The sequence below is a fragment of the Oryzias latipes genome, chromosome 6 (assembly GCF_053564925.1).
Source record: "Oryzias latipes strain Hd-rR chromosome 6, Olatipes_Hd-rR_3.1".
NCBI lineage: Eukaryota > Metazoa > Chordata > Actinopteri > Beloniformes > Adrianichthyidae > Oryzias > Oryzias latipes.
Window position 1 is genome coordinate 19,006,520 of NC_136242.1, and position 26,957 is coordinate 19,033,476.

The window sequence follows — 26,957 nt, forward strand, 5'->3', positions numbered from 1 at the left end:
TAAAGGTTTCATAGTATTTATTCTTGTATTTTTAACATTGGGTACCACAGTATTTACAGCCCTTTTTCTTCATTTTTTTCTTTTTTACATCAGAACACAACTCTACAGCAAACTTTCTTCCTAGGTTGCATCCTAACATTGCATAATTCCATGCTGCTATAACATTGGGAGTTGGGTCATCTAGACCCCACATGACAGTGTGCTGAACCTTTTTTCTTCAATCATTTGTGATCCTCATTGGTGTCCATGGATTACATGAAATTCTCTTCACCTTTATCCACCTTTGTCATGGTAGGAACAACACGTCAATGGTCATCTTGACCCCATAGGATAGCACAAGGGTTCAAATGACATCATGCACAATATTTTCCACGTTCTTCTCTTCAAAAATGTTCAAAATCTCTTACAAAACATCAGAATTATAATCCATAATACTTAGCTCCAATTGGCCTTTGCCAACCAGGATGAAACTACTTCAGAAAACTGCTTGTATTAAAACAAAACATGTTTTATTTATTTCAATTTTTTTGTTTGTTTTTTGTAAACAGTTATATGAAAAGAATTGGCTATACATAAGAAAATGTTTCAAACATTCTGGCACTGATTTGGAAAAGCAACAGCAGAGATTTAACTTATTATACCGAGGAATTTGTAAACAGTTGAGATATCACCAGTTTGCTTTTACCATCAGTCACACTTCTAATGTACATCACAATTGTGCGACAAGCATGCGAACAAAACTGTACATGAGTTCCTGTGTTCATCCTTTCGGCAGTTCTTTATTTTAATATTTAGGGGAAACAAATGTGACATCATTTGAAATGAGTAGCGCACACATGATAAAAAATAAATATGCAATTATAAATGTACAAGATATTTTGTCATTTTCTTTCTTAGATTACAAGAAGTAGATTGGTTTAGTAAGTTGCTGCACGCTGAAAGGTGTGAGGAAGGAAAATGTTTGCAGGGCATTGGGCTGCTCAACAGGTTCAGTCTGTGCCACCAGAGTCGATCCTCTCCTGCCTTCGCTTCATGATCTCCTGCAGCTCTGAACTCCCACTGGATTTCTGTGAAAAAGTAGAATTTAGTTGGTCAAAAAGTTTCAACGTTAAACCCTCTCCCATCCCACTCTCTGTGTTTTAGCAGCTTTGCTGTGTAGCTCTGACAGTTTCACAGTGGAGCGCAATTTCAACAAACTATGATTTAAGAACCAGTACTAACTTGTCCATAAAAGGGCCCCAAAGGAAAGGGTTTAAGGAATTTCTTACACTTGAAAGTTTGAAAAAAAGAACAACAATGACCTCCTGACAAACACAGTAGTTTAAAACAGATGTGCAGGATGTGAGCATGCACACATGTGCAGGTTGACACTGACCTCTACCTGCTCCTTTTGCACAGTGACCTGAAAGTAGACTCGTCCACCTTCATCTCCACACACGGCTTTCAGCTCGTCTTTATTCAGGGAAAAGAGTTGAGCTCCGGTCAGGATTCCCAAGCAATCCACAGTCCTACAGAAAGCACAATCAAATAAAAATATTGGTCGATTTTCATGCTTTTATTTGAATTTTGCAATGCATGTTTTGCTGTTGGATAGCTGAGCTTTGTATTTGGTTCAGATGCAAACTTTTCATATTTCAAAACACAACACATTAGCTGGAATGAGTTATTTTGTCTGTAACTTACTAATAAAAATTAAGTGGTTTCTGATGTAAATGTACATCAACTGTAAAAATAAAAGCAAAAACAATGACTTATAACTAGGTTAAAAACTAAAGCATATACTTTAATGTTGCAATCGTTTGCACAGGAAGCCGAAATGCAAATATCATGTACTAATTGTTCAACTTTTACTAAGGACATCTTTGAAAACTTATTGTAATCGTTAAATCATATCACTTGAGCTTTGAGTCACTTTATAAATGTTAAAAAGTAGATATTAAAGCATTCAAGTGTCCCTGAGAAGCACCTGTGTGTGTAAGGGTAACCTAAACCAAACGGGGTTGATGAAACTGATGTTTTTGTGGCCTTTGAAAGGGGGGCTAACAAGTTTCACGAGAAACTTACGGTTTTGAGAAACCCTTTGCATTGAGCCACGCTGTCACCTGGCCTGGGTTTGAGTCAGAGGTCAGAGGGACTTGTGTGCTCGGTGTTCGCTTCACATGGATCAATTTGGGTGGTTGGGTTTTGCTGGCCGTGATTTTCTTGAGTAGTTCATTGTTGACCTCATCCATTGCTGCAGACATATGGGTGTTATTAACATAAAACAAATGCTTTAAAGTGTTTCTATTTCCTTTGAAGTATATAACACTACCTTTGTCTTTGGTGATGCCCTTGTTAAAACTGTCTTCTCGGCTCGCAGAACCCGAGGGTGAAGTCATGAAGCTCTTCTGCACATGTAGAAACAAACAAACTTTGCTATTACGAGACTGTTAATTAACAAAACTGGTTTGTCTTTTACATCAACCACGTTTCACAATTTTGCCTGCAGGCAAAAACAAAATATGTGTGGGGCCTTACAAACACTGCAGCAGTAAACCCAGAGTTTGCAGGAGTCACAAGATTTACTGATACAAGATTTAAAAAAGGATGATGTATTGGGGAGACATTCAGATTTTTATAAAATTACGGTATGTATAATTTTTAAAGTTGAGCCGATTCACTGCTGGCTCTTTCAGAATGTTTTTTTTTCCCTTTAGATAAGTTAAATTTATTGGTTTTTGAGCTTTGTCTGTTTGGAGCTTTCTTAAATAAATCCCTTCCACTCCACCCTTCTAAATCCTGGATCCCCGGAGCCCTTTACTTCTATATATTACATTGAATGGTATAGTTTTTGTTACTCGTAATCATGACTGCGTGAAAGATTTCACACACTATTAACATCATTTTATCTGTTGTCTTTGTGCTTTGTACTTTTAACCCAGAAGCTAGATTGATAATCAACATTTGTTATCTAACACTGTTTAATCTTACAGAATGCGTACATTAGTGTGGAAATCATCGGGTGGTTGAAACTAAAGTAAGTTCAAGTTTGGCACAAAGTACAAAGTATGCAGGGCTGTAAAAATAGGTATACCAACAAGGCGTAGTCAAATACACCATTTTGCTAAATGTTGTTCACCTATCAGCATATCCCCTCAGGAGTTGCCACAGCGAATCAGCAGAGATTTTTATGAAGGATGCCCTTGCTGACACGACCCTGTATTTTATCCAGACTGGGGACCAGCACAGGGGATCCAAGACTGGGTCTCCTTGTGGCTACATAGTCAGGCAGTTGCGTCAAAGGTCTTGGCTAAGGACCCACACTGTGTTAGTCTCATCGCAGCCCCTGGGAAACAAACCCAGGTTTCCTGTGTGCCAGTCCTACATACAGCCAACTGAGCCGTCCAGCCGCTACCATATCGCTCTATGAACAAGTCAAAATGCAGTAATGATGTAATTCTTTCCTGCATAACCCATAATGCACTTTGATTATGTAAGGCATATGGCTTCATGTGAATGATAATTGGACTTTAGAAATGAGTTCATGTTCTGCTGATATCAGATCTCAGTAAATGCTTTGTTGTGTAACTAATAAATCACCTGGTTGTAGGGAACGTCTGGGTCCTCGATTTTCACGACGTCCAGAACATTAAATGGGACATAGCCAGCCTGTCCACTCCGATTACGCAGCTTCCACCACTGTTTATCATCCTCTAATACCTGCAGGACAGACACATTCTATGTCACACTCTACAACTTCAATTGATAGAAACAGCGGTTAATTTAGAAAATCTAACATCATAATGAAGTGACAATCAAGATAATGATAGGACTAAAATAATTTGTCATTACAACCTCAAGAATTTCATCCTGCAGAACCGACAGCTCGTTGGCATTCCGTGCTACAAAATTATAGCGGATCTTTGCAAATTTGCGGTTGTTGGGCTTCTCACTGTAAGAGCTGTTGAGAGACAGAGACGTTTTTAAAAAAATTATTTCATATTTTGGTCTTATTAGAATTGTACAAGCAAAAAAACAAGATCTTTTTTATTTACCCATTTGATGAGTTTGAGGAATGAGTTCCGTAATACTAGAAATAAAAAAACACAGAAAATGAATATTTTCAGTGATATAATTCAGATTTTAGGCGTGCTACAAACAAAGACCCCTACATCTTCACTTGAATGTTGTCTATAATCTGGGCTGAAGGGAGGTCCATGTTGCCCAGCGAATTGCCCAGATGGGCCCTCAGTCTCCCATGACGCTGTCAGGAAGAGCTCTGCTGGTGGTTCCCAGCCATTCCGAAACTTTGGATAATAAGGAGGAGCACACTGATCCCTGGGCCATTCTGCTCTGCAGTAGAAAAAGTCACCAAAACATTCAAGAAGTGACCTTAGAACAACATATCAAGTCAAGCAGCACCTCACCTGGGTTTGGTCCATCCATCCCCCAGCAGCTCAAAGATAGTCGTCTCTTTAGGAGTAAGGTGTCCCCGCAGAAAGTCAACAGTATCCTTAGACAGGTGCGGAGAGATGATCGAACGGGCCAGATCCGGACTTCCACAGGTCTGCAGGACCTGAAGACACGTTCAGATTCATCAAATTAAAAACACATTCTAGTTTGATTGTAGAGGATGAAGAAGAAAATCAAGAAGATGAAGAGTAGGTCTTTGAATGCAGGGATTTTGAAAGCTTAAAAATTAACTGACATGATACAAAAAGGTTAATATTGATGTTGGATATTGTGTGTATTTAGGAGAAAAAAATGAAAAAGTAGCGGTGAACAGGGGTCAAGCGATTTCGTCATGAAACGGGTGGATTTTTTTTTGTTTTTTTTTAAACAATGGAGTTTGCACGGAAGGGTGTCATAATTATTCTGAAGCCGGAAAATGAATTTCCAATGGTATTAGTTTATGAGCCACACATATATGTGAGCAAGAAAGGAAAAATAGATTATTGATCCAGCTATAGGATGATATAAAAAATGTGAAAGATGCAAAGTGTGTAAACTACTTAAAGAAAGTAGGTTCTAGGAAACAGTGTCACCACCACAAGGATGTTCAAATCACTTTCTGGAAATAAGGTTTGTTAGGACGAGGTAGGGTACTGAGAAGACAAAAGAAAGGAGGGAGAAGTGGGACACAGGGTGAAGCAGTTGAAGGTTCAGGTAAAGGTGGGAAAAGTCACATGACATCTTGTGTGATAGGTTGGAAAGGGCCGTGCATGAGGATGGGAAGGAAGTGCAGCAGCTCAAGACAAATTAGGTCAGAGATAAGATTATATTGGCAGATAGTTTGAGTGTGATGACAGTGGTGAGGTCAGTGAAAGCAGTGGTCATGTAAATGGAAGATTTTGGGTACTTGCAGTCAATAGAGTAAAGTTACAAGACTTTAGTGTAGATTTATGAATAAAGTTAAAGATAACTTATTTAAGGGGAAATAAGGCCACAGTTAGTGCTGAACAACGCCATTTTTAACCAGGGCAACTCCTATTGGGAGATGAAGGAAGTGAAGATAATAATTTGTCATCACCTCTGCTGACTGTTTTTTATTTTATTTTTTATTTTTTTTACAATTTTACGTGTATAAATGTCTTAGTTTTATTCAAGAGAAGCAATAAAAAAACAGTCAAAATCAAAATTTTAAGCTGAACAAACAGCCCGTGTTGGCTCCAAAGTTCTCATGCACCATTTTGTGTATCGCTCTTTAAACTTTATGTAACACAGTTGCAACTCAGCATGTGCGCAGCATATCAACTGTTGAGATGTCGGCTGGTAAAGTTTAATCATGAACCTATTCAGAGGATGAAAGCCACGTCCGTCCAGTCAGGCGAGGGTGGAACAAGCAAAAGTGGGTGTGGTGCCCAGAGAATGCAAAAACAATAAGCAGTACTGGAGGAAAACAGTGCGGTCATGCTGAACCGTTTCCGTGAATTTAGTTTGTTAAGCTTGATTTTTAAAGTTCAGTAAAATGTGGATTAAGGACACCCAGAAGAAAACTAATCTTCACATCTTTCTAAATCTACTTAAGAATAAAAATCAGTTCTTACCAACTCCAAGGGGCCGAAGAGGAAATGAACTAGTTCTGAGGCATTTGGGTTTTGTATGTGTTTCCTCAGTTTGGTCTGCAGGGGAGGGGGAGACAGACAGTGCTGACATGATGAAGAGTAAGCATTAGGTAAAAGGTAAGGTTAGGTTCAGAGTTGTAAAGCTCACCAAGAGGTTGAGGGCCAGCTTCAGTTTCTGCAGGCTGTCAATGAACTCTGCTTCAGAGGGGGGCTTGGCTCGCAGGGTCAGCATGCCCTCTGTAACAAGCAGAGCAACAATGACCACACACAGACTCCAGAGTTACTCGACGGCCACTCAGGACACAGCTTCATTTAATCCCCAGGGTTCAAAGTCAAGGTTTTAGAGCTGCCGTTACGGTCAGTTAATAAACAGCTTTGCAGACAAAAGGTTCTGACTTTCTCAACATCCATCATGGGAAAACTTTTCATAACTTATGATATTAAAGGGGTAAACTAATATGGATCAACACATTTTCAGGAATTTCCACTAAAAATGTATGAATCTCAACTCCTCACATGAGACCCTTATTACACAAAATTCTGCCCTGTAGTGGTCTTCAAAACACAAAGACAAAAGGGTCTTTTCGTATCTCAGTAAACATGAAGAACACGCATCACCCTGAAAGAGAAGAAAATCCATAAATCACACCACAGTCAGTGTTGGGCAGCTAACCATGAATCAGTAATATCAATACTACCTTCCTACTTCCGTTTTGGTTCAAATGTTTTGATTTCAAAAAGTAAAAATGCAAAATTATTTCAAATGCTGGAAACACAGAGTCATCAGGAGTATCAATATTACTGAATCCCAACTTAAAGAAGCCTAAACCGGCCACACAAACATCACTCCATTAGAGGCCACAGAAAACAAACAAACAAACAAACAAACAAACAAACAAACACATAAGCATGGCATTGTGAGCAATACATCTATATTGTCACTGCATTCATGCCATCACTGGAGAAGAAAGGGGGACAGACCTGCTGGTCCTTTCTTCTTATTCTTCTTACTCTTGTTGCGTTGTTTGAGCTGGGAAAAGGCCTCTGCAGCCTTTTGCAGCCGTGCAACAAAGATCTCTATGTCATCCAGAGCGCAATTGAGGATTTGCTAAAGGAGATGCACAAAAAAATAAAAAAAAAATAAAACATATGAGTGGGATGATCTAAACTAAAAGCTGTGCAACAAAATGATGGTGGACACGCTCACCACATCCTTCTCTATGCGCTGAGGTAGGTTTTCATGAAACTCTGAGTCGTGTTGTCCCGAAGATCGTTTGTCTAAAAGCCGTCATAAACAAAATCATAGAGCTGCATAAAAAAATGCGACAGCTGCAGCTTGCATGCTCTGTTTAAAGAGTGAGGATGTTCTCACCTTGCATGCTCACAGGTGCTGACACCCGTCCTTTGACAGGGGGAGGAGGGCCCCTGGGGCCTGGCGGGAGGATGGTCTCTCTGTGGTGCTTCATTTTCTCCTGGTTCACCCTAAAGATGAAAAGGAAGAAAGCACAAAGTCATCAAGAAAATATTTGAATAAAAACTAAAATGTGTGCAAGTACAGTACATATGCAGATGTTTTCTCACTTCAGAGTTTGAGGTCTCATATTCTTTCCATGCTTGGTGTCTCCCAGGGCGCTGTCGATGTCTGCATGAACCATTTCAGCCTAAATGAAATTAAAAGAAACACACAATGTCAAATTATGAACTGTAGCCACACATTCAGCTTGGTTAAAGTGTTAGTTTCCCATCTGAAACTGGATCAAAATTCAGGGAAAAAGTATTTCCAGTAAACAATGATCTCACTGGTCCTTACGTATGTCAAAATGTACTTTTCTTCTGAAGGGTGCTTACACCTGAATGGAATTTGGGTCACTCATTGTAATTCCTATATAGCAAATTCTTGTTTTTCACACTTTGTTTGTTGCGGTAAACCAGATAATCAGATATGAAAATGCAAGAATTAGACAGAAAAATAGAAATAGGACCAAAGTAAAATAAAATTCAACATTTAGATACATTTACTGTCAGGTATGTACTTAAGAATTGACCATATCTCTTGGATTTAACCCAAATTAGAAGTCAAATTTGTTGCTCAAACATGAATTATGGAACTTTTTTAATCCCCTTACAAAAAATAACGACCTGAGTTAAAAAATGTAACTGGATTTAAAATGGTCAACAAGTGATTTTTGCTTGCAAACCACTTCATCAGTTGACCTTTTACAGTCAGGAAGGATTTCAAACTACCTAAAAAGCCCCAACTGAGAAGGACACCCGTCCCTTCATCGAGAAACTTCACCCCTATGCTTATATTTTAAATGACAATGGTATTAGTGTAAAAAATATATAGTAATCCGTTTTGGCAGTTATTGTTTTTCAAGAGTCATCTTGAACTTAAAAATGGTAAAATGTACATTGAATTACAAAATATGTCAAACACCGTGGTTGCTAATGAGACTAAACTTGGGATGTTCGAGCATAGGGATGCTGTTTTTTAATGGACTAGACAATTGCACTAAAACTATCTGCTGGAGACAGAAGAATTTGTCCTTGAGCATTTTTGTTTTTTACACATCCTAAAGCTATGTTGTGATAAATGTTTAAAAGAAATCATCAAAGTTACTTAACAGTAGTGTCACATTTTATAAACAGCTGTGTTTTGCAGTTCTTTTAGTTTTCTTCATGAAGTAAAATGAAATCATATATATTAAAGGAATGTTGTTAATGAATGAACATTTAATGAACAAAAACAAGGTCAAGGTCCAATAATCAAACTGGGACTCACATCAACTTCATCGCAGTGGAAAAAATGGATGTCAGGTCTGTGCTGATCTTTGTCCTGACACACAAGCAGCAGCACAGATGTGTATCGTGTCTGATTCAGCACCGTCTGACACATGTGGATTGTAGGCAGAGGGAAGTTCTCCAGCTCTTCCTGCAGGAAAAACAAGATCAGATGCCAAGTCCTACCTATATTGACTGAGGAGTCATCCAAAAGTAATCTTATTTGACCTCTCGTCCAGTGACAAAAATACTGATATGACACATGGTTAACTGGAGCCAGTGCCAAATCCAGGTCTCTAAGGTATGTTTCAGTAGATCTAAAATCTCACTATGTGAAATTATCTTGACCAAAAATACAAACAATCCTACTCCTGGTATGTTAAAAAAAAAGATCATTGTCTTTATTACTTTTTATTTAGTGTAAAATAATAATACAAAACAGCTCAATGGCCCATTGTCCTTCACTTCAGTTATAGGGATTTTATAAATACAAATATAAACATAAAGATAAAACTTAAAATGTACTGTTTTATGAACAATTAAAAGCTGCACTGCTAGAACAACAAAAACAAAAAAATCCCAAGCAAGGCATTTTATGCCATGTAAACTAGAGAACTTTTCTTGATTTCATGTGACTTCTCCAGATGTCATGTTTCAGGTTCTTCCATAGATTTTCAATAGGATTTTGATCAGGGCTCATAAGGGGTCACATCAAAAAATGATGGCTTACTTTTATAGATTCATTTTTACTAAAAGTGGTAGCAGCAATTTCTTTTCACACATGTAAATAACTGATAGTAACTTCCAATTTCATAAAGAGGAACATAGATTAATGAAAAATACATTTTTGAAAATACTGACTGTATCTTTTCAAATTCTGATATATTTTGCACAAATATTTTTTCATCAAAGTATGTGACTTATTTGTAGAAACAGCAGACAGCCTAAAATGCAGAGGCAGCTTCTGATCCTCTTCAAACACCTGTGTGTCTTACCTGTGTGTCACAGTCGAGCAGCTTGACAGCCTTGTCAGTGACCTGCAGGAGCATCTCCTGCGTCCAGATTTTATCCTTTGAATCAAGAAGTTTCAGCTTCTTGATGGCATCATCCACTGTGATGATGGACTCAGACTTGTCCATCATAAATGTGGAGAGATGCTGAAAAAGAAACAATGCAATGACTAAAACTTAAAATGAGTAAAAAAAATAAAATTTAAGATTTACATTTTTTTAAACCTTTGGTAAGTTGGTAATATTATTTACATATTTTAATATTTTGTTGTTGCATTTTTGTATTCTTTATTATTTATTATTCCAGATTACTTAAAAAAGCATGACTTAGCATAATTCTTACATTTCTCTCAATATTATTAGTCCAAAGTAAAATAGTGTAAAAAATGGATAACAAAAATTCATTTTTTACATTTTTTTAAATGTAGTTTTAACTTTTTGAAATGCATCTCGTGGATTTTGTGAAAGATCCACATGAAACATGAATGATGCAAAACACTGGGTTCCTTCTCTCCTTTGTTCCATATTTTATGACTTTTTTGAAACCTCACAAATTTGACCTCATGTTGTAGAAGGCTGTGTGAACATCTTTTATTTTACATTTATGTTAAGATAGGCAATCAGCAAACAATACTTCCTGATTAAGATAGCTATTTCCTGAGCTACTGCAAGCAAACATTCATATCATTTGATATCATTTTATTTTTTAAAACACAAATAACATAGTCAGACATAACAAACAAACATAAAACAATAAAGTGCTTGAAAAAGGAATGGGTAGAAGAAAATGACAAGTCAATTTTTACACCCTATCACGCAAGCGCAACAGCACATTTATCACTTAATACTCAGCTCGTTGAAACATTTCTTCATTAGATTCTATATTTTGTCTTGCTTTTTTAGAAGGTAGTAGTTTTTTTCCAGCAGGAATTTTACATTTGATTTGCTGTCCATTTTTTATTATTTAAAATATTCCATATCTATCATTTCACAAGGTCTTGTTGTACAGTTTAGTTGAACCCCTGACTAAAAGGATATCTTTGCCCTCCTGACAGCTGTAACAACAGGGCTGTTTATTTTATTACATCAGAGTTCCCGTAAATCAAACTCAGTTCAAAGATTAACTTTTGTCACCTTTTATCTCCAGGCGAAAGAGCATTTATACATTGCTTTTAACGCCTCTTCATTTTGTCTTTTTACACAAAGGTTAATCACTTTTGAAAAAACTGACACTAACAGTTAGGTAAAAAAACAACTGTATTTTTTTCCCTATTATGCTCAATTTCCATTTAGGCATCTGAAATATGAAAGTATGCCAAACTTTTAAAAATGCAAATTTTAATTGATGACTATCATTTTTTAAAATTTCGATCATTTGATCAATTTAATCTAATTTTTCCATATTGAGCTGTAAACAGACAAGTACTTCTAAAGCTGTTAAAATAGCTTTTTTTTTAAATCTAAAATTAATTCCAGAAAGTTATTTTTATTTTAAAGTGCGTTCAAATATTTTATACATTAACGATCCTGTTTCAATCGTAAAACACATCTTGCTTAAGTTTTTAAATCAAAACTTTCCAAAAGCACACACATCCATCAAAGTCAATGAAATTATGAAGAATTTACCTCGACATGATACTGGGATATCTCATGCGTGATGTAATTGGAGTTGGAGTATTTTTTCCGCTGCTCTGTAGACAACAAAAGAAAAAAATATTACAAAGTAGAAAAATATCTAATTTTTTCCCCCAAAAAAAGCCTAGAAAGATCCATAACACTGACCATAGCTCCACATGTTGTCCTCTGAGCCAATGCCAAAAAATGAGAGAAAGCTCTAGTGTCTGAGCTAAAAAAGCCCTGGAGGCAATAAGGAAGTAGAACTGAGATGAGAGATAAAAGAAAAATTTAAAGCAACCAAACTGTCATCTCTGCTGCTGATGATTTTTAACCAATAAATTACTCATTTTGCTCCATGAATACTACACACTCTTTGACTGATCTTGAACAAAAATGTCGACCTTTTTAAAAAAGTTCCCTTTGCTTTGGTTCCAAAACTTTCCAGCCAATAGGAAAGAGGAGCGAAAGGATCAGGGAAGTTAATTATTGAATATGAAATCAGAGTGTGCATCTGCATTTGATCCAGTGGGCATTCGAGCATGCTGACCAACATAAAAGTAAAGATCAAAGGTTCCTCTTAAAGGTACAGATTCTTTAGGGTTCAAAGACAAAGACAGTGCCATCCTGTATCTTCACCCTTGGCTTTTGACCAACATGGCTGTCAAAATGCCGTATTGCTGGCTTGCACTTATCAGATCTAGTGTGGTAAACTGTCTCTCATTCACATAAGCGCTGGAGCTTGTATGCAAGGCTCTTGAGAAAACTGGGAAACAAATGTATGAAATTACTTGTCTTTTCAAGGAAAGGCTAGAAGTGGATCTTCCCCAAAATTCTTCTCAACTGAAGGACAAATACTTCTCTGGCAGAACCATGGCAACGCTCTGACATTACCACAAGCTTTTCGGTTTAGGACAACTTTAAACTGACAGCAGATCAAAAGCAATGTCAAGGCTATCCAGAAGGTCAGATCTTCCACATCAAAAGCTTTCTGCTCTCGTTTTTTGTTGAGAGATAAAAGTTTTGCCCTGCCCACAGTGTTATGTCTTTCAAGCAGATACTGACTAATGTCTTATTTTTTTTTTTTTGAAAGCTTTAAAAAGTGTAATAAGACAGAACCACTCCCAGTTTACATTCTTGAAGTGTCCAATTAAAAGTCCAGATGCTATAAATTTAGTGTGGAACAAGGGCATGCTTTTCCCCCGGCTTTAAGACTTGTCTGTGTTTTATAACTAGTTTAGTTATATTGCTCAGGACTTGCGCAACCAAGATGTCTTAATTTTAACCTTCTTAGTGAAACTGTGACAAATATGACCTCAGTTCCACACAAATAGGTCATAACTAGATACAAACTTTCACCAAACAAATTTACCAGTAGGATTTCCTCGGATTTCAATTCTTTTAAACTTTTTCCTCATTTCAAATAAATTTTAATGCTACGTTCACACTGGGCTCAGAGTCGTGGGTTCAAGCGACCACTTCCATTGAAATGTCGATGTAAATGCGTGTTTATGCGTGTTGTGGCCTTCTGTGTTCAATACACTCGCTTTCACCCATCGCGATGCAAGGTTTTAAGTCAGTCTTCGGGCTCTACACACAAAACACACAGCGGCCATTGAATGCATGCTGGAAGTTAGAGCTGAGAAACAAAAAGGCTGGAGCAAGATTTGCACCGCTTCAACATTTTGCACCAAGCTTCTTCTAACTGTGAGTACATGCACTAGTATCAGGTAGCAACAGTCGAGTGTGAACACTGTATGCTAAAAGCGCATTCAAAAATACCTGCAAAGCACGTTCTTGAACGTGCATCACATGCCCGATGTGTTGAAAGAAACTGGAAATTTTTGGACCTACCAATAGACAATAAAATAAAAAATTCAAAACAATGTGAGGGAAATTATTTCACAACATCTAAACACTGATTGCTAAATAGTCTAATATCAAAGAGTTTTTCTGTGTTTTTTTTTTACCTATTTACCAAGTGAACAACAAGCTGATAAGAATTGCAGTCAAAGGAGAGCAACACTTCCATCAACTCCTCCTCCAGCCGATGTATCAAATATCTTCCAATCTCCACCCAACTGAGTCAACATTCTGATGCCACCCAGGCTCCTCTTCACACAGACACATTTCTCTTTGTGTACTTTCTGGTAACTTCCACACAAAAGCCGTGCTATTTGCAGAACACTTAACAAAATGTTTTAGAATACATATAGTCATTGTGGTGACAAAGTCACTCCTCAGAGCTCTCAAATGCCCCTGGCACCAATGAAATTATAAAAGCAGCGGCTTCATTGTGGCCACATTAACATGAGCAATGTTCCTCTCCGTGCTTTTCTGCTTGGCTCCCCACAAGTGAAACGCAAGCGTCAGGTGTGGCTCTGAAAGCTGAGCTCTCCTCGTGCTTTATTAATGACTAACGCTAATACCAATCAATTGACAGTGCTGCAACAGCTTGCAAAAAAAAAGAGAAAACACCTGAAGGACAGGTAGACCAATCCACAGTTTTACAGTCAGTGCTGACATAGCAGTCTGGCAGATTTTAAAACACAGATTAATCAAGTAATTGCATTAAAGCTGTCTTAAACAACCTGAGCTTTGCCATTTCGTCTGACTCAACCCCTTGTGACTCCAACTGATCCACTGTTGTAGAACTGTAGAACCAAGTTCCTTGGACTAACAAAGGTGTAATGTACAAAGATAACTACTAGACAACATTTGAATAAAAAGCTGGAACATTAAAATGTTAAATCCATCAAACAACAGGCGAAAAGCTCATGAACTTCATTTCTAACTGTGGCTCCTTTGTGCATAGTTACTTTTTCCCTAAAAAGTACTGACGAACTACTCAGTTTAGAGTGTTTTCACGACCAGCACAGCTGACAGAAATTTCACCTACAGTCATCAAAAGTATTATTTAACACAAAAAGGGCTTTCCATTTGAGCTGCATGGCATCTAAACTACTACTACTGACAGAGACATTCTTCTCAATTGTAAAATGTCGGAAAAGTTTCAAAACACTGAAAGGTTTCGAAGTCCCACACCAGTCATCTTTTGATATATTGTAAAAACATACCCATTTCTCTTTTAATTGTGATTATGACAATTTTAGCGAAAATCTAAAAGTCTGTGTTGTTTACAAGGACACAGTTTCAGCAGGAGTTCATTAGAAATTCACCTCTGAGTTTTGGGCAGAACTGTTGGCTAAAGCAAGCCTGCCCTTACTTTCCATCATCCCACTGTTTACTTGCTCTCCCGCTAGCTTACTGGTGTAATAAAAATGGTGGACAATCACTGGGGCTGGGATCGGCCCTTCCCTGGCTCTGGGGCGGGACGGACAACCCTCTTGGGGCCCCCGGTGGCTCTGGGTGTCATCCGCTACGGCTGCGGGGTCTGGGGGGGGGTCTTGTCGGCCCTGTCCTGTGGGGGGGCATTCTGGGGGAGGGGGGGGGGGCACTATTGGTACGGGGCAGGGGGGGTTGACGGGTCGGGGTCTCCGCTGAGGCCATCGGCGGTTTCCCCGGCCGGTTGGCTGCCTCGGTCCCGTCAAGGCCTGACCAGAGCTCTTCTAGGGCCGGCGTTTGGGGGTGGGGCCTGGGCTTGCTCCGGGGGGGGCCAGCGCTTTCTGGCTCCTCTCTCTCTGTGTGGGGGGGGTGGTGCTGGGCCTGGGGTGTCGGCGCCTCCGGGGGTGGGGCCCCTGGGCTGGGTGGGCCTGGCCCCCTTGCTGGGGGGGGGGCGGGGGACAGCTGTTTGACCACCGGGGACAGTCTATCAGCTGTCCCCAACTTACCCCCTTCCTCATATAACCTCATAAAAGGGTGAGGGGGTGGGGGGCTTAGCCTGCGATGAGCCTTGGGGGGGGGTTTACTAGCCAGTGGCCCCCCTCCCATGGTTGCCGTATGGAGTGGGCCCCCCCTCTTTCGGTTTTATTTGCACCTTAGACATGTAGGGCCCTTGGTAGGGGGGGTGCTTGGACATCACTGCCAGCAAGCAGCGGATGTCCTCCTAGCACCCTACCCGCCAATTTTAACCGCACCTTAGAAATTTAGGGCCCCTTGGTGGGGAGGGTGAGGGGACGTCACTGTGAGTAATCAGGAGATGTCCCCTTAGTGCCCTACCCGCCAATTTTAACTGCACCCCCCTTAGTACACACACCCCTCCCCCCTCAATATATACATCCCAACATAAACACACACACATGCACACACACACCCTCTCAAACATACATACACGCACACACATTTTGCAAAGAAGGTGGGACCTGGGTCCATCTGTCCCCTGCCTCTTCCCTGGTGGGGGGTACGGGCCCCTTTGCAACGGCGGCCGTGTCCCCGGGGTGCCGGCTTCCTGGGCCCGGCGGTGCTCTCTCCGCGCGGTGGGGGGGGTTCACATTACATCTGAGCCGGGGGTGTCTGGTCCCTGGGGGGTGGGTTCTGGTCCTTGCTCCTGAGTGCTGGGCCCCGCCAAATTTCCAACTGTGGCCGAGCCTGGTCGGGCCATATTTACAACACCCCTTGTGGGCCCTCTTTTTTTCCCCAGGGTCCCCCCCTCCTGGGCGGGGGCGGCGGGCCCCCTGCCTCGCTCCTCCCTGGACCAACCGTGGGCCGGGCAGGTGGCTGCCTGGAGTGCGGAGCGGGTCTCCCTTGGGGGGTCCTGGCTCGTACCTGGGGTTGGGGCGGGGGGATGCCCGGAACTCCTGGGTGGGGGTGGGGTGCTCGTTTGGGGCTGTGGGCGTCCTTCTCCGGTGGGGCCCTGCGTTGGGTTCTCCCGGCGCGGCGGGGGGGCTGCTCTCCTGGTTGGGCTGGGGCGGCGCTCTCTTTCCCTCCGTGCCTCCCTGGCCTCTGGCTCTGGGGGCCTTGCGGTGGCCCTGCTGGCCCTGGCCTGGGTGGCGGGCTTGGTCGCCCGGGCGGCGGTTGTTCCCTGCCGGTTCCCGTGTGGCGTTGGGGGGATTCCGGCTGCCGCTGCTGCTGCGGTGGGGGTTTTGGGGTGGGGATGGCTGGGCACTCTCCCTCCTTCTTTTCACGTTCCACCATCCATTTTAGAAGAACATAAACACTCACCTGAGCACTTGTGTTAGCTCACCTTTGCACTAACAGTTTGCATGACTGAATGACTGAAATATTTCACACTAGTTGGTTTTAAGGCATAAGTATGCGTGTGTGAACACTATCTGTTTTGTGTACATGTCGACAGGTGGACATTTTTGCAGCTAGCAGGTGTGTTTATAACATTTGAGTGTGTGTGTGGACGGGCCCCGCCCTTTTTGTACTACATTTGAACCTTACCATAATGATCAACAACCAGTAAACTTGTTGCTGTATGCTGCTTCATGGTCTTATCCCCCTTCCCCTCCTATTATCACCCCCCTACCCCCCCTCTCTCTAGCGTCCCTCTCTCTTCTTCCCCTCTTTCCTTTTCCGTCCGGTCCAACACCAAGATTTTCAGACATGATTGAAATTAATAAAGTTTGGCCTCAATTACAAAAGGGGTTTATTCAGACATACCTTTGGTTTGTCTGAAGATTAATAACCCCTCTTGTTAAAGCAAAATATGTCCAACACAAGAGGCCCTCAGCTCTCATCTGTCTGCCCAGCTGTTGGACAGGACAAGTTAAAAAAAAAAAAGAAAAAAAAAAAATGGTGGACAATCAGAGGCGGACTTACGATTACGCAAAGGTGGGCAAACGGCTGGGGCCCCCAACACTCCAGGGACCCTTAGCAGATTACTTAATAACAGTGTCTTAAATATAATAGAATTCCATAGTTATTCAACTGGCATAAGACTGATCACCTAAATGTGTTTTGTCCTCCCCTGTTCTTCTGCAGCAATGGTACATTCCAGTCAACAGCAAGTCGAGAGACTCGCAAGTTAGTGAGCATTGCCAGACTGGGCGGTTTCCAGCTATATAGGGCAGTTTTTATCCCGACTTTGCGGGCAAATATAGCTATAGTTGGATGGACATAGTTTGGACGGGTTAGGGATCGGTTCAGGGGCTTTTAGTTCCTGCATGGTTGAAACACGTTTCAAGCAGATATGTGCGAAGACGACAGTTGGAGCGGTCGGTCATCATCTTCGCACATCCCTGCTGTCACAAGATGTAAAGTTTACTAATAATAAAATAAACATGAGTCTCTAACCTGTTCCTTAAACGGATTTTGTGTGTTTGATTCTAATCATTTTATCCTTAAAATGTTTGTATTTTCGTGTATTTACTGTTTAATTTCCGCCCAGACTGTGAGCTCTGCTGCATGGGAGATTACACAATCCTGAGTAAAGACGGGTTGATTGTCCCTTTAGTTTACTCAGTGTATCCTGATAATGTAAAGCTTTTGTTTGTTTTTTTACATTCCAGACATTTTTATGCTATGTCGTCCCTTTCTTTCTGAAAGGTCATGTATTTCACTGTCTGCCGTTTATTTCATTTTCAGATCTGATGTTAAGCTGCACTGAAAGGACTGAATTAGGCAGAAAAACAACTGTGTTTTTTGGGATATTAATATAAACAAGAGATCTCTTGCTTTATGAATGCATATATACATTTTTGGGAGAAATTGTGCTGTTGGTGTTGCACAAAATTTCATTTTAACTACGCAATTATAAAAACAACAAATATTTTTTGGAGTCATCTCATATGAAATTTAATTGAGTTCTCATAGTTTTATTGATACGTTTTTCACAAGTTTATATTCACAAGAACAAGTTTTTAAAAAATCAAACTACTCTTTATTACGTTTCCCAAGGAAGTTTGCTTATATTTTAAGCTACCTCACCTAAATTCATGAAAAGTAAAAGGCCAGGCTAATAACTTAAATTACAACTCCTTTAGTTTTTAAATATGTGTGTTTTCTTTTATTTCCTCTTCCCCTTTTTTTGATTGTTTGATTGGATTTAAAAATAATAATTGATACAACCGCTGCAGAGGGCCCCATCTTATTCTTTGCCTGGGGCCCCCAAACTGCTAAGTCCGCCACTGCGAGCAGCATTATAGTTAGCCAACCGTACGGTTTTGAGCCAGGTTCTAGCTCAGACAAGGAAAAAAAAATTGATCTAGTCGTCTACAAGTGGATGTATCAGAATGGAGCAGAGCAGGGAGCTTGTAGCCTGCGGTTGTAGCACCTACGTTACATCTCCAAGCTTTTTCAAACAGCATTTTTACGTCTGCTCCTGATTCACAACAATTTGAATAAATAATTTTTCTTTATAAATATCCTCCATCATGAGAAAAATGCTACAAGAAAATGTCAAAAACACAATTTTCATTGGGGTGAGTCTTTAAGCCCTTAAGAATCAGTCCAGTGTGACCTTTTTCTGTTTGACACCAGAGCTGATAACGGAACAGGTGGGAGGCTTTTTGTGTCATTTGCATCACTTGTCTGCTGCATCGCGTCGAGTGAGTGACACGGTCATTTGCATACTGCAGATTGCTCTGTGATTGCTAACAGACATGCTGGACATGAGCAGCAGTCTATCCAAATACCAAGCACTGTTAGGTATTGTGCGTGTGCCATCTTATTTCTCAGGAGCGCTTCTATCAGCCTGCTGAGGGATGGTAGCGGTGACCATCTGCCTCACCGCATGAGGCGTGCCAATGATCAACAACAGAGGCTGTGCTGTGAGATATTTCAGGATAATCACAAAGGGGGTGCAGGCTCTGTGGACATTTGGAGATATTCCACAGACAACAAGCTGCCATGTTGAATGATTTTAGAAACGACCTGCTTTTCAGTTTCTTTCGAGGCAAATTCTAAATTTAGAACAATGCTTTCATGCAGAAAGATACGCTGGTCTGCCTGTAAGAGGTTGGAAAATGTTTCTGCGTGTCAGCAGCTCAGAAAGGAGTGCTGGCAGGGACCAGTGAGCTCACATCTGTGGCAGAGAGGGGAAGGGCCAGAGGTGGAAGAGGGGCAGAGTCCGCCTTCTCCTCACCACATTTCAATGCGCCCTTTATTCATCTGCAAGACATGGATAACCCCACCCTGTTCCAGGTAGGCAGTAAAAACAGGCACACCCAACACAGTGGCACAGTGCTCTCACACACACACACACACCTAACACAAGCATCCATCAGCTGGAATACATGTCAATGCACCGCTTTGGTGTATTGCAACCACTGTAGATGAAACACTGCAGTCATAATACACAAATCTCTCTTTGTCCTTCATTGTACAACATTAATGCATCTGCTTTCAAAGTACGGGCACAAAAAAGGCAGATTACAGCCTGCGCAAAGCTGGAAAGTCAGGTTCCGTTCCATGAGGAACCTGACTTGCTATCCTGAGCATGACAGGAGCTTTCAGCGGGACCTTGGACCTCTCTTATCTGCCTGTGCGTTAAGGGGAGAGAAAAAGTCCAGGAGTGCCAAGCGGCTGCAGCAACATGCCACAGGCAGCAGCAAAGAGACCAATTTCCTGATGAGGCCATTTGCATCGCAGACCAAATATTGTTGTGATTTGTGTTTCTAACCATGCAAACTGTGAGAAACTACACAAATACGTCATCCAATCGCAAGAGTAACGCTATTCTGCCACAGGTTTCTTAATCTGATTATGTAAATCCTTGAAACCAGACCAAAACTTTTCATCACCTCGGGATTGAAGCCCCCAATGATGAGATGACTATCCAACATGACGATGGAAATGTTCCCTTTTTGCATGATTCTTTTTTCAAACACGAACTCACACGAATCTCTTTGGTGTCAACAGGACAGTAAATATGTGACGACTGACTACCTTGAAAAAGTTAACCAGCAGCTGCTTGTTTATCAGGAAAACACGTCATCGGAAGCAACAGCATGAAAAATGACTAAATGTACAAACAACAAAGAAGGTTAACAGCAAAATTTACTTCAACTGTTGATTACCTTTAAATATGTTGACACAGTTGAGTCAGTTTTTACTAATGTGCCTTGTTTGTGAGTGGCTCAGTGTCAGCTATGTAAAACGATTAGCCTAGTTTTTGTGTTTCAAACTGATTATTGTTATTTTAATTAGATTTTAAGAAAATCACATCAATGCATAATAGTTTAGGAATTAAATTGAATAGAATAGAGCCTCCTAAACTGTTGTGTGTTAGCAGTTCAGGAAGTTTCTTACCGTAAAGAGCCTTGGCGCTGAGTTTGCTGTCCGATCTGGTCACGCCACTGCAATGGCAAGAAGAAGGAGTGAAGGGGTAACGATGAAAAGCCTTCATCTTTTTAACCTCACACACCTGTGTCACAAACTCTCTCTCAACACCACTTCCTATGAATTCTTAACTTTAACAAAAAATAAAACGACTGATCAACATGGAACAGGTTGTTCAGCAATGGGGGAGATTAGCCTGAGATTTTGAACATATGGACCAAGGGGAGAAAGTGAGAGTGGAAAAGGGAGAGGTGGGGGAGTACAGAGGGAGGCTGCAGTCACGAATCCAAGCAAAGCAAACAATTCTCAACAGAGCTGCTCTGTGTTCAAAGTCCCTGACCCACAGCACCTTTGCACAAACTGGGTTAGTAGTCTGAACTGTGTGACAGAACCACAGCACAGTTATCTAACACTGAAAACCAAATAGAATGAGGGAAACCACAAAAATGTGCATGAAACTCACTTGGCTGCCCCCGATTTAGATCTTGGCGAACTCATGATTTCAGGCATCCACCTGGTTAAAGAGAAGAGAAGAGAAGAGAGGGAGGAAAATGAGACGGATAAGGATGCTGTACAGAAGACTAGCCTTTTTAACCCCTTCTTTTTTAAATGGAGGCCAGTTTAAATGTTGAACAATAAAAGGCCGACAGTGCACTCCCTTTACATTTTGAGTCCTGCTTTTTAAATGTTTTTTGATTCTCCTTTCACAGATGAAGTTTTCAAACTCTCAGATGTACATGCTGGTATCAGTAACTTAACTTAGTTTTAAATCATCAAAAATGTGTTTTTTAAACTAAAAAACTGGTCCCAACCCTTAACAAAAAAAAAGGTTATAACTCAGAACCTGTGGTATTTTATCCCAATTCCTCACAATATCAATGCACATAAACTTTAGCACAGTGACGTCAAGATGAGTGAATTTATGGATGAGAAACTAAGGAGGATTCATACAAGTAAATGTATAACAGCAGATGTATGAGTGGTACAGATATTTTTTTTTTTTTATTGAACCAAGCATGTCAAGTAATTTTCTGGAGCAACTACTTAATTCAATTTTTAAAAACTTTTTTAAAAACATCCCTTCACCAAAATCTGCAATCTTTTTTTTAACCCAAAAAAACCCTGTTAAAACAGATAATTGTTGTTAGGAAAAAACACAGAGGAAAAGGGAGTTAATAAAATGAATATTATTTTGTATTAATAACAAAGCATCTGCTGTTATTTCTTTCTTTACTCAAAAATTGTTCTTTAGCTTGTATTAACGGACTATGAGCGATAGAAGCTGCTGCTTCTGCATTTGATTTCCACAAGTTTACAAATGAAAACAAAAAAAGCAGTACAGTTTTGATAAATAAAAGAATAAAATACACACTTATTTCAAATCAAATTTATGAACAAAAATTACCTTTTGTTCCCACTTAATTCATATTAGACCAAATAACGTGAACAATACATTTTTTAAACATATGTTTGATTTCACTTTAATTAATTCCTCTTCAACTTATTCCTATTCTTTTCTATTGACATTGACTTTTATTAAGTGTCTTCTGCAACAAACATCTTTTAATCTGGGATTAGGATGAGAATAGCACACCTCCTTGCATTTGTCCATCTTTGGTTTTGATATGTCCTCTTTAGGTTTGTTAGCTTGTTGTTCATGTGATGTAAGAGTGTGATAAAAAAGAAAAATACGGTAATAACTTTTTAAAGCATGAGTTGCAGTTATTTACAGTAATTCCCCCTTAAAAGCTATACATTCAGAAGTAAATAAAATATCAAAATAAAATAAAATAACAAAATAGCTTTATATAAAGAAGTAACAATAAACTGTTGGCAATGGAGAGCAAAACCCAGGGTCTTAAGGTGCCTCATTAAGGACACAGGATGGTGTGAGTTTACCTCCCAGTCTGTTGTTCCAGTGCACACAGCCAGGTGTTAGGCCTGCATGCTGACAGTTGGGGGACTGGTTTGCAACAAAAATAGACAGCAGGTTCATACTAACTGAGTAATTAGATCTACTGTGTTGATGACTAGACACTCTTTGATAATTAGAATGGCCTCAAAGACGAGAAAGCAACGGGTAACAATGCTGCATCTAAATCCAAGAGAATTGGGGACCACAGAAAAAGGGAGAGAACCCTTAATGGCTTGGATAACCTTTCTGCCAAGACTCGCCATAACCAGTTATGTAATATAAAGTACGTTTACAGCCCCCTTTGCAGTTAAAGAAACCATCAACTATGTGTCTGACAGAAAAATCTCCTGAAATGTCCTATATCACACCACTAAATACTGATAAGCTTTTATCTGTTAAGGACTAAAGGAGCTGCATTTAACACTTGTGATAACAATCGCTTCGTGTGACTTTTAGACTCCGAGGAGCCATGTTGTATTTAGTAAACAGCTCAGCAGGAATGACTCAATAAGTGCGAGTTATTGAAACATCAAAATGTCAACAGGAAGTTCAGGGTAAAAGCAAAACACAAAATCTTAATTAAGTTAATTTCCATCATTGTTGTCATCGCCCTCAGCAGCTTTGAACTGCAGATAAGAAAAAAACAAAAAGCCTGATAAGAGGTAGGGATGTGCTCAAGCAGGCTTATCTTGACAGATATAAAATTGTCAGCTGAAACAGATCATCTCTGAAGATATTTCAGACAAAAAAAAACTTATATCCCCACCGCTGTTTCTTAATAAACAGTTAAAGGTCAAGAGAGAAGGTTACTGCAGTGAGGATTGTTTATTTTCCGTGAAATCTGCACAGAACGATGGACCTCCTCTTTCTGCCCTTATCTCCTCGCTCATCTCATCTGCACGCCATTGTTCACACCTCTGGCCTACTGCCAGTGTTTTGGGAGACACTTGAAGCCAGAGGACAGGCTGGGTGTCATGTGTTGTCAGCCTAGTGTACAGTTGCCTGCACACCTCCATTGTGTCCACTAATGGGTGCTTATTGTCCAATAATGACAGCTCTTTTTTTCAGAGGTAGCTGGACAAAAACAATAATTACTCACAAAAGGACCAGAGGCTTCAGGATGCTTGACTTGTTTACACATAGCCAGACCTACAGTTTTCTTTTAGTTTTATTTACATTTTTTTTAAGAAGTTAAATTAGCGGTGCATGAACAGAGGAATGGATAAACAATGAGCAGTGGAGGTAGTCGCCTGAGGCCCCAAGATAATGTGGGGCCCATGCAGGTGCCAGATTTGGCACTCAACATCTGTTTTGCAAAGACAACAGAACAATCTCCCATGACAACAACATGACAGCATGCTCATGAACTTCTGGTTTACCTGAACTGACTAGCAGCTTAAAATTTTGTGTGTGTGTTGGGGGGGGGGGCTAAGAGTGTACTTCAAAATCCCTAAAGAGCTAAAAAAGAAATGTTGCTTTCACTGTTTAAAAGAAAGAACCCAGACTTATTTTTAAAAACTAGAATCAAGACTCATTGGATTCTTAATTTCAATGAAAACAAAAATTCAACTGTCTAAGAATTTTTAAAATGTATTAAAGACAATGCTAAAAGGTTTATTTTTATTTTTTGTTCATAATTATCCCTGTTTTGAATTTTAGAACTGTTGATATATTTGATACTAAATAGGTGTCTGTCTTTCTACGTTAATGTTTTGTGGATGCACTCTAGTAATATATTTGTATTTAAAAAAAAAAACAAGTATGTAGGTTTTTTTAGATTTATTTTTTTGTGTTTACTTTACTATAAAGATAAAAATGAAATGTCTGGTTACTGGCTTAGATGAAGATGTCTAATTAGTTTTCCCTGAGGTCCTTGTTTACCTATGCTGCTTTTCCTGACTAAATATAGCCTCAGCTAGTTTCATTCTTTCCTTACGTAAAGCTTGCAAAATACAAAAGATCAAGTAGAGGAAAAGTTTAGGAAATTTGAACCAAAAAGAGTTTAGTTTTCAGTCAGAATGTTTTTTTTTTTTTGTATGTTTTTTTAATGGATATTGGAATGAATCACGTTCATTCCAATATCTCTTCAAGAGTTATGCTTCAAATATTGCACTTTAATGGACATAAATGCAGTCGTTTTGAAACTACAACAGTTGAATTTACTGTCACAACAGGAAGAAGGCGTAAAACTATAAACACATTTTTCTGTAGGACATGTAGACAATTGCATCAATGGAGTCATAAACTTGAAAAGTGTTTGTTCCACCTGCACTGCTGGTGTCTTTCTGTGCTAATAACACAGACTAAATAATGCAGTCTAAAAGAAATATCAAGCTAAAGGCATCCACATATGAGGGGCATTTCAGAAAGAACTGCACAACTACACAAGTTTTCTATCTCTGGTTTGAACTTTGCCTCCAGCCCCCAAAAAGTATTTTATAACCGATAACATATCAGATTTTATGCCCCTTAAGCCACGCAACTCTTTGAACTGATCACCTTACATGTTGTGAAAGCTGTTGATCATGTTTCTATTAGAACTGCCACAGTTTCATTTACAGTCTGGGTTTCTCAATTGGTCCCTAAGCTTGCATCGGATCCGATCCCAGACTAAGAGGGTTATTTAGCCCATCAAGCACCACCAGGAAATGTAATCATGTTCTTAAAGAGCCTTCTGATATCATCCTTTAGTGAACTTTTACACACAAACATACATTTTCAGATCCGCCCTTTTTTGTTTGCATGCGTTCTGACTTGTATCAACTGATGGGCCTACATTGTATTACTACTTTTTTGAAAATATTTGCATCTAAAGAGGAAAATGCAAATTTAGAGCCAGAACTGTTTGAATCTTGCTGCCAATTTCTTCATCTTAAGGTGAACTGCCCACATGGATCTTGTTGGTCCTCTAACCACAACTCGGTTTGTTATAATTTACAATCAAACGTGGCTACTCAATCATGGTTTTCTTTCCTTTATGCAAACACAATCTGAACAAACAAGAACCTTAAAAGCCCATAAAGCACACCCACTGTTATGACTGACGCATGAATGTTTTTTGTTTTTGTTTACCTCAAACCCTGACTTTATTCATGAAAATCAAATAGATTACACTTTTTTTTTGGTCAGAAGTGTTCAAATAAATGTTAGAAATAAACATCTTTCGACCAAATTCAATTCTTAACCAACAAATTCCCTTTTTGTTCAGCTTCGACTCACCTGATCTCACCTGACTGGCTGCATGTCTGCCTCTTAACAAAATAAGGTTGAAGTCACTTTTAGCTGTGGGAACTTACAGAGGGGAACTCCAGGCTGGATGGTTGGATTAGGGCGAGTCAGCTCCTGAAAGACCGGCCCAATATCAGCCTGCCATCCCAGCCCCGTCTGCAGTCTGCTGGGGTCAGGAACCACTCTCTTTGGAGGAAGCAGCTCAAACTGCTGGGTCAGTGAAACTCAGGCTGCCGAGTGCTGCTGACGGTTCTCAGAAACGCAGAGACTGGAGAAGCGGGTGGTGCAGCTCAGGTGAGTGAAGGTGACTGTACAGGTAACACAAGCTTACAGAAGGGGGAGGAGCTGCGCCTAAAGGTTGCTCGGATATTGGCTGAGGCCTTAAAGGTTGCCCCGGTGATTCAACCTATTCATTCATCTCCATTAAGTGAGTTTGAGATCAAATGTAAACAAAATCTTGTGTAAACTCAGTGTTGGAAAAAATAGATTTTTCTTAAAAAAGTGCTTGTTTTTACTTTTCAAACTTTTCTACACTTTTATGGGCTTTTGAAAGATTGGTTTGGACTTTTTTCTTTTTAGTTTTATGAGTGCAAAAGTGTAATGATAAGGTGTTAACATTATCTGTGACTCCTGTTGCAAAAGACAGGAAGTGCTTAACGGATGCCCTACATGGCAGCAGTCACATGACGCTCACAATCTAGTTGCAATAAAAAAGAGAGCTTTTAGAAGACGCCCTGGTGGTAAATTTTCCTCCATTTTCCAGTGGTTAGTCTTTCTGCTGAAAAGCAGGAAGGGTAATGATTTTTAAGGTGGCTGAAGGGAAAGCAGTGGTATGGAACTGTTCCCAGTTTCAGCATTCTATTCTGTGATTCTGATTTTAACACCAGGAGAGAACAAGCATTAACACAATGGAGATCTGATTGACTCCACATAGTGGACAAATTCTTAACGAAAAAAAGAAAAGTCAGTGTTTTTCCCAGCTTTGCAGTTGCTCAAGCCCTGGTATTTTTAATATGTCCAGTGTTTTAAAGGTGGTTACTTTGGAAACCTTGTCTATGAGTTTGAACATTAACTTCCATAGTGAGTTCAGAGAAATCACTTGTTTGAAAAAGTCAGAAAATTCCAAAAGCACAGCCATGAAAATCTGTTTTTTTTTATAATTATTATTATTTTTTAGCTATATTATAGTTTGCCAAATAGCACTTTAAACTGGTTCTATTTTGGCAAGTTTTAACTAATTTC

General features: G+C 39.8%; 1 protein-coding gene across 3 annotated transcripts; it reads right to left on the reverse strand.

Moving 5' to 3' along the window:
- On the reverse strand, nt 1-26,685 carry eps8l2 (EPS8 signaling adaptor L2). Of its 3 annotated transcripts, XM_078948704.1 has the most exons (22): nt 25,784-26,033; nt 21,036-21,086; nt 20,543-20,589; nt 11,618-11,692; nt 11,462-11,526; nt 9,821-9,982; nt 8,827-8,976; nt 7,626-7,705; nt 7,417-7,526; nt 7,252-7,322; nt 7,026-7,152; nt 6,193-6,281; nt 6,027-6,101; nt 4,407-4,555; nt 4,152-4,332; nt 4,035-4,069; nt 3,835-3,940; nt 3,580-3,699; nt 2,312-2,387; nt 2,065-2,233; nt 1,376-1,508; nt 1-1,067 (listed from the first exon to the last, which is right to left on the reverse strand). In XM_078948704.1, exons 4-22 carry the CDS (start codon nt 11,628-11,630, stop codon nt 990-992), a joined length of 1,989 nt encoding a protein of 662 aa, XP_078804830.1. In that variant the 5' UTR covers nt 11,631-11,692; nt 20,543-20,589; nt 21,036-21,086; nt 25,784-26,033; the 3' UTR covers nt 1-989. The 3 variants fall into 3 exon arrangements, with proteins under 3 accessions (XP_078804830.1, XP_004070031.1, XP_011474359.1); XM_004069983.5 differs by lacking the exon at nt 11,618-11,692 and having other exon boundaries at nt 25,784-26,685; XM_011476057.4 differs by lacking the exons at nt 11,618-11,692; nt 21,036-21,086; nt 25,784-26,033 and having other exon boundaries at nt 20,543-20,804.
- Between the last annotated feature and the right edge of the window lie 272 nt (nt 26,686-26,957).

Excerpts from the sequence above, each read along its gene's own strand:
- eps8l2 (XM_011476057.4), bottom strand. The coding sequence starts at position 20,639 with ATGAAGGCTTTTCATCGTTACCCCTTCACTCCTTCTTCTTGCCATTGC. Across the intron at positions 8,977-9,820 it reads TGCTCGACTGTGACACACAG|GAAGAGCTGGAGAACTTCCC; the intron begins GTAAGACACACA and ends TTTTTCCTGCAG. Across the intron at positions 4,333-4,406 it reads GATGGATGGACCAAACCCAG|AGCAGAATGGCCCAGGGATC; the intron begins GTGAGGTGCTGC and ends TTTCTACTGCAG.